Here is a 12,263-nt window from a genome sequence, read left to right on the forward strand (position 1 = left end):
TGTGGCTCAGTCAGTTAGGCATCTGCCTTTAGCTCAGGTCATGGTCTCAGGGTCCTGGGATCAAGCCCTGCATAGGGCTCCCTGCTCAGCAGAGATCCTGCTTCTCCCTCACCTTCTGCCCCTCCCCTCCACTTGTGTTCTCTCTCCCTCTCTCTCTTTCTCTCAAATAAATAAATAAAAATTTTTTAAAAAATAAAAAGAAATGAAAGGGATCCAAATTGGTAAGGAATAAGTAAAACGTTCATTATTGCAAATGACATGATACTTTATATAGAAAACCCTAAAGACTCCAACAAAAACCTATTTGAACTGATAACTAAATTCAGTGAAGTTGCAGGATACAAATTTAAATATAGAAATCTATTGCATTTCTATATACTAAAAAACCAAGTAGCAGAAAGAGAAATTTAAAAAAACAATCTCATTTGCAATTGCACTCCCCACCCCCAAAAAAAGAAACACCTAGGAATAAACAATCAGGGAAATGAAAGACCTATCCTCTGAAAACAATATAACATTGATGAAAGAAGTTAGAGAAGATACAAATAAATGGAAAGATATACTATGTTCATGGATTGATGAATTAATATTGTTAAAATGCCCATACTACACAAAGCATTCTATAGATTCAGTGCAATTGCTATCAAAATATCAACATTTTCCACAGAACTAGAACAAATAATACCAAAATTGTATGGAACCACTAAAGACCCCAAACAGCCAAAGCAATCTTGGAAAGAGGAACAAAGCTGGAGGTATCTCAATTCCAGATCTCAAGATATATTACAAAGCTATAGTGATCAGGACAGTATGGCACTGGCACAGAAATAGACACATGGATCAGTGTAATAGGATAGAGAGCCCAAAAATAAACCCATGCTTATATGGTTGGTTAATCTATGACAAAGGAGGCAAGAATATCCAATGGGGAAGAGAGTATCTTCAATAAATGGTGCTGGGAAAACTGGACAAATACATGCAAAAGAATGAAACTGGATCACAAAATAAATACGTAAAAATGGATTAAAGACTTAAACATGAGACCTGAAAATATAAAAATCCTAAAAGAAAACTTAGGCAGTAATCTCTTTGACATCCACTGTTGCAACATTTTTCTAGATATGTCTCCTCCGACAAGGGAAGCAGAGGCAAAAATAAACTATTGAGACCCAGCCAAAATAAAAAGCTTTTGCACAACAAAGAAACCCTCAACAAAATAAAAAAAATCTAGTGAATGGGAAGTGGAAGTAATATATCCAATAAAGGGATAATATCTAAAATATAAGGAACTTACACAATTCAACACCAAAAAAAAAAAAAAATCCAATTAAAAATGGAGACCTGAATAGAAATTTTTCCAAAGACACACAGATGACCAACAGATACGTAAAAAGATGCTCAGCATCCCTCATCATCAAGGAAATGCAAATCAAAACTACAATGAGATACCACCTCACACCTGTTAAAATAGCTAAAATCAAAAAGCCAAGAATCAGGTGTTGAAGAGGATACTGAAAAAGAGGAACCCTCGTGCACTATTGGTGGGAATGTAAATTGATGCTGTGGAATATAGCATGGAGGTTCCTCAAAAAATTAGGAATACCATATGATCCGATAATTTTACTGCTGGATATTTACCCAAAGAAAAACGCTAATTTGGAAAGACACATGCACCTCTTTGTTGATTTTAGCATGATTTATAATACCATGATATGGAAGCAACCCTGGTATCCATCACCTGATGAATGGATAGAGAAGATATGGTATATATATATATATATATATATATATATATATATATAGTGGAGTATTACTCATCCATAAAAAAGAATGAGATCTTACCATTTGCAACAACGTGGGTGGACCTTGAGGATATTAAGCTAAATTAAGTAAGTCAGACAAAGGCAAATACCATGTGATTTCACTTATAGGTGGAATCTAAAAAACAAAACAAAGAAACAAACCTGCCAAAAAAGAAAAAGCAGACTCTTAAAGAGAGGGAACAAACTGGTGGCTGCCAGAGGGAAGGTGAGTGGCAGGATGCACGAAATCAATCAAAGGGATTGAGAGTACAAACTTCCAGTTATAAAAAAGTGATGTAGATGAAAAGTATAGCACAGGGAATATAGTCATTAATATCATAATAACATCTAATACATGGGGACTACACTGGGTAATAAAAGGAATTGTTGAATCACTATGTTGCACACATGAAACCAATATATTGTAGGTTAATTATACTTCAAAAAATCTTATTTCACTGAGTGGTCAATATGAGGGAACTAGCTGATGTCAGATAATAATGATTGATCCTAACAAGCCAAGTATGCTGATGATATTGCTTTCACACCACAGACACTCAGATTTATTATTTCTTGTCATTGTGGGTGCCAGCCCCTCTCATGAAGAGATTGATGGGGAGTCTAGCCCCACCTGACAACATGGTATCTGCAAGTGGTTTGCCATTTTTTTCTTCTTCAGAAAGGCACACTCCTCCTTGTATTAAAATCTAGTTTTGGTCTTTGACAGCATCCATTTGCTAGTCATGTCTGACTTGGATGCCACCATGGGCATGTCACAACCATGCTTCCACCTACATCCCTGGTGTGTTGAGTGCTTCCACTAGGCTTCACCACATTCAGATGGTTACCAAATGGGATCTGACTCCTTCCCAGATGTTTCAGGCTCTTGTTAGCTGTCACACACCCCCATAGTCACTTTATTTCACCCTTGGTCTTTGATAACTCACATGCATATACATTCATGGCTCACCCTGACAGACAAATGTGTGAGCATTCATTTGTGCATGAGGCTTTAGGGACAGGACTGTCCAATTGCTGTTTTCATCACAGAGGCCAGTACAGAAGCTCTGAAGCATTTCCTATATACATTTGTGAATGTGAACCCATGTTTATGAGCAGACACAGACCTGGCTGGTACACAGTGCAACAGAGCAATGGGAAAGGCATTATCCATTATCCTTGTTGGCATGGGCCAACATCCTTCTCAGGATTGCGTTCTGTGGACGAACATATTTAATAAAGCATGCCATTCATAAGTTAGGTATTTAGTGAAGTTTATTATCCTGTTATTTTTTATATTGTAAAACAAAAAAATTGACATTTAATTATTAAAAGGCTTCTTTCAGGGATGCCTGGGTGGCTCAGTGGTTGAGCATCTGCCTTTGGCTCAGGTCATGATCTCGGTGCCCTGGGATCGAGTCCCACATTGGACTCCCCATGGGGAGCCTGCTTCTCCCACTGTGTATGTCTCTGCCTCTCTGTCTCATGAACAAATATATAAAAAATTTTTTAAAAATAAAGGCTTCTTTCATATCTGTTTAAACTTAACATTATTGACTTCTCAGGACAAATAGGAAACTTGTTTCTTTCTCTCTAGGTAAAGTGACTTTCATTAAAGCTGATGTTTTATGAGACCTGAGAGAAACGATATTAGGAATTGTACATGTTTTTTCTGGGTGGCCCTGACAACCAGGAGCACTTAGCTGGGTGCATTAATTACAGTCTGACCTGGTTCTGATTTGGCATTCCATTGGGTAAAGAACACATCCTATTTTATACAGCTATGACAGTGAAATTACTCAAAGTGAGTAAATTTTATGAATGCTCTTTGTTAGGTTGAGAAAATTCTTTTTTTTCCTAGTTGATATATGTTCATATAAATGAGTGTTGGATTTTAGCAAATGCTCTTAATGTTTTATCATAATGATGATGTGTTTTTTTGTCCTTTATTCTACTAATCTGATGTATTACATTAATTATTTTTGGATTTTAAACAAATCTTACATTCCTAAGATAAATCCTACTTGGTCATGATATATAATCCTTTTTGGATGTTCTTAGATCAGTTTGCTAATATTTGGTTGAGGGCTTTGTATCTTTATTTATGAAGAGTGTAGTATATGATATCTGGCTCCAGTATCAGGGTAATACTTATCTCGTAGAATGAGTTGGCAGGCTCCTCACTCTGCCATTCTGGAAGTACCTCTCATTGCGGAGTTGTTGTTTTTTTAAGATTTTATTTATTTATTTATTTATTCATGAGAGACACAGAGAGAAAGAGAGGTAGACCTAGGCAGAGAAAGAAGGAGGCTCCATGCAGGAAGCCCGACGTGGGACTCGATCCCAGGACTCCGGGATCACGCCCCAATCCAAAGGCAGACGCTCAACTGCTGAGCCACCCAGGCGTCCCTCATTGCTGAGTTTTGTTAAGAGTTCTTTATATATTTTGAATTCAGTGTGATACGAAAAAAAATTATTCTAGTATAAGGCTTGCTTTTCATTCCCTTAACGGCATCCTTCTCAAACCAAGGTTTTTAAAAGTTTCATGGAGCCAAATTCTTCAAGTGTTTTCTTTTATAGATCATGCTTTTGGTGCATATCTAAGAACTCTCTGTGTAATCCAAGATTACAAGGATTTTTTCTTAATTATTTTAAATATTTTATTTATTTGGCAGAGAGAGTACAGCAGGGAGACAGGGAGCCCAGAGTGGGGCTCTATCCTAGAACCCTGAGACCATGACCTGAGCCGAAGGCAGACATTTTAACTGACTGAGGCATCTAGGTGCCCCTCAAGTTTTCTTCTAAAAGCTTTAGAGTTTTACGTTTTACCTTTAGACCTATGATCCATAATTATAGAATTAGCTTGTTGATAGCTATGAAATATCCTGCTGGGATTTCGATTGGGATTGTGCTGAATTCATTAATCAATTCGGAGGTCATCAGCATTTGAGTATTCTAATCCAAGAACATAGTGTATCTTTCTATTTATTTAGGGCTTTGAATCCTTTTATCAGAATTTTGTAATTTTCTGCACACAGATTTATACTTTGGTATTTTGAGGCTGCTGTTATAAATGGCATTGTTTAATTTCAATGCCCAGTTGTTCACTGGGAATATATAGATACACAATTGATTTTTGTAGGTTGACTTTATATTCTAGTACCTTGGTCAGCTCATTTATTAGTCCCAGAAAGCTTTTTTGTTTCCATGGGTTATTCTACATAGATAATCATGTCTTCCATGAATAATGGCCATTTTATTTCTTTTTTTGTACTGTGTGCTTTTTATTTCTTTTTCTTGCCTTATCATTCTGGCTCAGACTTCCTTTATTGTGTTGAATAGAGTGCTAGGAGGAAACATCCTTGTCCTACTCCTGCTCTCCAAAGGAAAACATTGAGTCTTTCACCATCAAGGGCAGTGTTCATTTTAGGTTTTGTCACAGATTCTCTTTGTCATGTTAGAGAATTCCTTTCTATTCCTAATTTCTAAGAGTACTTTTTATCATGGATGGATATTTAATTTTGTCAAATGCTTTTTCTGCATCTATTAAGATCATATGATTTTTTTTATTTTTTTCTTCAATGCATTTCTATAGGGAATGACATTAATAGATTTTTAAATGTTGAATCAGCCAAGGCTGGGATTTGTGGTATTAACCCCCAAAAATCTTGGTCATGACGGATTGTCTTGTTGCTGGATTGATTTGCTCACATTTTGTTTAGGATTATTTCTGCCTATATCCATGAGAGATACTGGTCTATAGTTTTTTCTTGAAAAGTCTTTGTCTGGTTTTGCTATTAGGATATTGCCTCATAAAATAAGTTAAAAAGTATTCCCTTCTGTTTTATTTTCTAGTAGAGATCATGTAGAATCAATATTATTTATTCCTTAATTATGTGGTAGAATTCACCATTGAAACTATCTGGATCTATAATTTTATTTGCAGAAAAGTTTTTAACTAGAGTCAGTTTTTGTAATAGGTGTGGGTTATCTGGATTTTGGTTTTTCTTGAGTGAATTTTGGTAGTTTGTATCTCTTAAGGAACTGGCCTCCTTCATCTTGTTGAATTTATGGACACATTTTGCTCATAGAATTTCTTTAGTGTCCTTCATGTGATCTGTGATAATATCTGCCTTTCATTCCTAAAATTGATTATTTTTGGCTTTTTTAAAAACAGTTTAGCTAGCGGTTTATCAATTTTATTGGTCTTTTACAAGGCTTGGGCTTCACTGATTTATCTATATAGTTGACCCTTGAACAACGTAAGGATTGGAGCACTGGGGCAGCCCCGGTGGCGCAGCGGTTTAGCACCGTCTGCAGCCTAGGGCATGATCCTGGAGACCCTGGATAGAGTCCCATGTCGGGCTCTCTGCATGGTGCCTGCTTCTCCCTCTGCCTGTGTCTCTGCTTCTCTCTCTCTCTCTCTCTGTCTCTATGAATAAATAAATAAATAATCTTTAAAAAAAAAAGGATTGGAGCACTGATTTGCACAGTAGAAAACTCACATATGACTTTGACTCCTTAAAAACTTAACTACTGGTAGCCTACTGTGGACTAGAAGCCTTACTAATAACATAAACAATTGATTAACAGGTATTTTGCATGTCAATGTATTATATGCTGTATTTTTAAAATAATTCTAGTTTACAGTCAAAAGCTAGAGAAAAGGAAATGTTATTAAGAAAATCATAAGGAAAGAAAATACATCTGCAGTACAGTTAAGTATTTTTCAAAACAATCCCTGTATAAGTAGACTTGTGTAGTTCAAACCCATATTGTCTAAGGGTCAGCTGTATTGCTTTTCTGTTTTAAATTTCATTAATTTCAGATCTTCATTATTTTTCTATTACTTGCATTGGAGTTAATTTGCTCTTTTTTTTTCTATTTCCTCAGTATAGAAGCTTAAATTTTTTATTTGAGACCTTTCTTTTTCTCCAATATAAACATTTAATGCTATAAATTTCCCTATAAGTACTGCTTTAGCTTTATGCCATAGATTTTGATACTGTGTATTTCCTTTTGCATTCTGTTCAACATATTTTCTAAGTTCCCTTAAGACATCTACTTTGACTCTTGGCTAATTGAGAATTATGTTGGCTAATGTCCTAAAATTTGTGAATTTTCTTGATATCTTTCTGTTACTGATTCTTAGTTTACCTTCATTGTGTCAGAGAACATACTTTTAACTATCTGCTCCTCTAGTCCTATCCCTACACAGACCCCTACTCCAACACTCACACTATGCCTAGGCGCACTATACTTGTACACGGACCCCTAAAGCTAAATCTACTCCTACCTTTGCCACTACCTGTACAACTAGCCCTAAGCTTAACTCTGCCCCTGCCCCTACACCTACACCTACAGCTACACATAACCTTAAACCTACTCCTAACCCTACCTCTATACCACAATGAACCCTCCCCCAACACCTACTACTACCCTGACCATACCCCTAAACATACTTATACACTGACACCTACCATAAAGCTAATCTGACCCCTACCCCTACCATTACACTTACTTCTACAGAGTTCCTTACTCCTACCATTACCTCGACTCCTACCTCTAAAACAACTGCTAGCCCTACCCCTAATCCAAATCCTACCCACCCTGCACCTAACCTTACCCTTTTTCAGTTTGCTATCATTCCTGGAGGACACGATCTTCTGACGAGCAGGCTCTGAGTTGACAGAGCCCTCGTTCAGCACCACTGTGGTCTGAGCACATGGCTCCTGACTACAAGTCCATGGCCAGCCACGTGGCTGCTCCTGTACATGTCCTGTGTCATTTCACTCACGCTACTTTCAAGATTGTTCTCAGTCTTTGGTTTTCAGCAGTTTGTGATGTTTCTGGGCCTGATTTTCTTTTAATTCATCTCATTTAAGCTGAAAAATGTCTTTCACTAAATCTGGGAAATTTTTAGCCATTATTTCTTTAAGTATTCTTTTCTACACTAGTCTCTTTTTTCTCTCAGGGACTGAAATAACAATCATATTGTGCTTCTGATATTATCCCACAGGTCCCTGAGCCTCTGTTTATGTTGCCCCCAAATTTTTCTTCTCTCCTCTACACAGGATAATTTCTGCTGTCTCTAAGTTCACTGGCTCTCGTGTTCTGTCCTCTCTGTCCTGTTACTGAGCTTATCACATGAATATTTGGTATTGTTTTAAGCTATCACATGATTATATTGTAGAGAAAATGTAAGGGCCACAAGCTTCATACCTCGGATCTCGATGTCCTCACCTTAAAACATGAGGTGACAGTGTCTGCCTTACATGGGGTTGCTGGGCCCAAATCACAGGGTCTGGACATCCAGCAGCCTCACTGGATCCAGTCAGGGGGTTGAGACCAACGAGTGCCCAAAGACTCCCATTACCAGGTAAAGCAGGATGTCTTTGTGGAAGGTACTGCCAAGTACAAAGGATGTTGCTGCGGAAGTTCTCCTAATTTGAATGGCAGTAACAGGAGGGAAGCCAACGGCTGTTCAGTCCAAGTTGTAAGGGTGTAAAGGTGCTTAGTGAGCTGTCATAGGCTTTCCAGGGGAAGTGGACACACTGGCCACCAGCCAGAGGGTGGCTGCACGTGCCAAGCGCACCAGGGGAGGCGATGGTCAGGGTGGAGAGACCAGAATTTTCATCTTAAAATATGTTTAAGGGGTAGCTACAATATACAAATTTTACAGAAATCTACATTTAGCATGTTATACAGAAATTTTTAAGTTAATAAGTTTGTATTGGGCTGCTGCTAGCAACATTACTGTATATAATTACAAGGGCCACACAGGCTGGAGTCAAGAAGAATTGTTCTCATATTTGCTGACTGTACTTAGTGGTGTACTTGCCAAAATTATGTTTCAGTATTAGATACTTATATTGTGTAGTAACATGCTTGTATATAATATATTGGCATTAGCTGTTTTGTTAAGGTTTAATTAACGTGACACATTTTAAATGCCCTTAAATGGTAAAGATCTGGGGGTATCTGGCTGGCTCAGTTGATAGAGCATGCAGTTCTTGATCTCGGGGCCATGAGTTCAAGACCCAGGTTGGGTGTAGAGTTTACTTTAAAAAATAATTTTTAAAAATAATAATATTAAATGATACAGATTAATTTACGAGTAGATACTCCAGCTAAAGCTATTCTCCTCTTATTATTAACAGAATATCCAAGGTATCTCTAAGCACCCAATTAAGATTACTAAACCGCAAAATTTTAAAGGTAATCCATTTTTCTCTATTTTGCTGAAGTCTTGGGTAACATTTTCTTCAAACTTACAAGTGTTTATAATTGCTTTTCTGTATAACTAACTTCTTTGCCTTCCTGAAGTTCTCTGTATTTGCATGACCAGGATTTAAATACACGTTGAATAATAAAACACAGCTAAACTGATATGGCACCTCCCTTTTAGCATTTCAAAAGTTAAAATAGATGATAATTATATGAGGAAAGTAGCTCCCCTCCCACCATCTCTCCCCCACCAACTTCCCAATAGAGAAAAAAAACAAACATACAATAGAATTGGCTTCTATTAAAGTCTGAAAGCTACTGGAAATGTTTATAAAAGCATATTAACACTGTTCTTTCTTCTGAGCTATTCCACTGTATGTGGACAGTTACACTTCTAAAAAACAAAAAGGTCATATCTGAGCAAAGTAAGTTCTATGGCCCATCCCTGTAACTCCTGCACCCCTGGTGAAGTGCTCCGGCCCCTCTGCTTTGGGAACCACTGCTTCTGCTGGGTCACCACAAGACAGTGAAGCATGACCAGGGGTCCTTTCAAATAAATACATAGTCACCCTTAGGCAGGACCCCACATGGAGGTGACCACAACAAGCACCTTGTCTTCTACTGCCCTTCTAAACATACCCTGTGCATCATAGAAACTGCGCTTCCCCAAAGCCTGTCTTCTAGGCAGTGAGGCTCAGGGAGCTTCCAGAACATTCTTACCGGTGTATGTTCAAGGGTCAGTATTTGAGATTTTCCTCACCAGGAATTCTAGACAGAATGTAAAATTTTAACAACAGAAAATCTACTTTACTCTCAGCAGTACCGTGTTGCTTTTAAATTGTATTAAAAATGGGCAGCCTGGGTAGCTCGGCGGTTTAGTGCCACCTTCGGCCCAGGGCCTGATCCTGGAGACCCAGGATCAAATCCCATGTCAGGCTCCCTGCATGTGTCTATCTGTCTGTCTGTCTCTCTTTCTCTCTCATGAATAAATAAATAAAATCTTTAAAAAAATAAAAATAAATAAACTGTATTAAAAATATTCAGAAAAGTCAGAAATCTAGACTCTTGACTTTGGAATAATATTAAAATAAACTGTGTGAGGAATGGCTGTGAATCAGTGCATGACCATATTCACCAAGTATTTTTGAAATAACAATTCAGGTACAGAAGGCACGATGCTCACCATTTCCCCAAGGAGCATGTTTGTTGCACCCGAGAGCCACACCTTCCTGGCAGCAGGTATGGGCACACTATGCCAGAGACACACATCTCTGTGTCACTGGGGCTCACTTCACATGTCTCATATGGTTCAAATACTTGGAAGTTGAAGAATTCAAAGGTACTTACAGAATTCATTCTCTAACATCCTAAGGCAAATATTTACACAAAGGAAAGATTTCTTGTGCACAGTACATAAAAGCAGATTTGCTTGGAGGGTCCCTCGCCTTCTCTAGATCTCAGATGCCCCCACATGGTCCCACCTACTCTACCCTCCTATCTCCTCTCTGTCCTCATCACACTCATGCTTGGTGCTTTGCCCTGCTCTTTCCCTGCAGACATGCTGGCCTCCAGCGGGGCCAGTCCCACCCCACGCCTGCGTGAAACCTCTTTGCTAGATATTATCTCATTCTCTCCCTCACCTTCTCTGTGTATGGTGTACACGTGGGTGTATGCTGACCACCTACTCCCTCCTGAACCTCCTTTCTTGATCTGTCTTTTCCACTTCACTTCTCATCTCCTGACATACCAGATAACTCATGCACATTGTTTTCTGCTCCTAGAACATGGGCTCCATGAAGAGAGGCTGGTCTGTTTTGTTCACTGTCAAATCCCAAGCACACAGCCTGGCACACAGTACACAGTAGGCTTCTCTAAACTTGTGATGTACAGAATGAACAGATGAGTGCAGGTAGCCCACCCCAGAGGCATTGCTGGTCTCATAGAAGGCAGGACGAGTCTCTGAGACTTACAGACACAGGGATGGCCAGTGGCCCTGAGGCTAAAGGACCCTGGCAGATGGGTGGGGGATGTTGCTTTTGATGCTGCAGTGGGGGTGGGAGGTTGAGGGTGGACTGCAGCGTGGATGGCAATGACCAGGAACACTGTTGGTAGATTCACAATTAATGTGGACTCCATCTTACAGACTTTTCACAGATTGAATTGCGCATTCTTGCACATTTGTCTGGGGATCCGGAACTTTTGAAGTTATTCCGAGAATCTGGAAGAGATGATGTATTTTCTACATTGACTTCACAGTGGTAAGATACATGAGCTCATGATATTATCAGATCTGCAAGAATGCTGACATGATTTTAAAAGCCTGAAGTTATTCTAAGGCTGTTTTCATAAGAAGGAACCTATGTTTTTCTCTAATAGTTAACCTTTTGAAAAGAGGAGTGAGTAATTAGAATGCCAAGATTTCCCTAATTGTGAAAGAAACTATGGCTCTTCACCACCCAAAACGAAACCCATTGCTAGAGAATGTAATGGAGATATTGGAAGAATCCAAGATGGGAGTCCATGCTGCCTCCATGCGAGTGTGTGCAGCAGTGCTGGGCACAGGCACTTCCTCTCCACACCCCACCCTGTCGGGCCAGAAGCACTTGAGGCTGCAAGGGACAGTCCCTGACGTGACTGCACTCAGAGAGGACTCGGAAGGCAGACAGCCTCAGGTTTTGTTAGCCAGTGTGGCAGTGTTCTCAAACACCTGTCCCTGTGCATTAGTGTTCTTAGGCTGTCAGCTTTTCTTTATCCTGGCTACGGGTCACCTGCTGCCTCTTGCGCAAAGTAGGCTAGAGAGGGGAGGAGTGGACTCTCCCTTCACACTGCCCTGACTAGTCAGAGGGCAGGAGTCCCGCCCAGGGCCCTGCTGCTGACAGCTCTTACACTGCCTTTCCAGGGCAAGGTTGTGCAGCTACAAGAAAGGCTGGCAACGGCCACTCTCTGGAACAAATAGACACAGTCACAACATCCACCAGGGCCAGGTGCACCACTGCCTGGAACTAAATCAGGATTCTGCCAAGAGGAAGAAGAGGCACCTGGTGGGTGACCTGCCAGGAAGGCCACTGCACCTGCTGTGTCCCCTCCTTCACAACTATAAATACCATCTTCCCTCCCAGCTCCTGCCTTTCCCCAGGCTGCACCTCCTTTGGGCCTCCTCACCCATCCCAACTTATTTTGACATCCACTCACCCTCCGGAGTCAGCCTGGAGGCACCGCTCTATGAAGGCTGGC

The 12,263-nt window shown here is 39.6% G+C and overlaps 1 protein-coding gene across 2 annotated transcripts in view; it reads left to right on the forward strand.

Annotated features, from left to right (window-relative positions):
- POLN (DNA polymerase nu) overlaps positions 1 to 12,263 on the forward strand; it is a 156,408-nt gene that overhangs the window by 86,332 nt on the left and 57,813 nt on the right. For both annotated transcript variants that reach the window (XM_077876322.1, XM_077876323.1), the window contains exons 17-19: positions 8,963 to 9,020; positions 10,191 to 10,268; positions 11,173 to 11,287. In XM_077876322.1, coding sequence (XP_077732448.1) covers positions 8,963 to 9,020; positions 10,191 to 10,268; positions 11,173 to 11,287 — 251 coding nt within the window. The remainder of the gene's footprint in view (positions 1 to 8,962; positions 9,021 to 10,190; positions 10,269 to 11,172; positions 11,288 to 12,263) is intronic.

Source organism: Canis aureus, chromosome 2 (genome assembly GCF_053574225.1).
Source record: "Canis aureus isolate CA01 chromosome 2, VMU_Caureus_v.1.0, whole genome shotgun sequence".
NCBI lineage: Eukaryota > Metazoa > Chordata > Mammalia > Carnivora > Canidae > Canis > Canis aureus.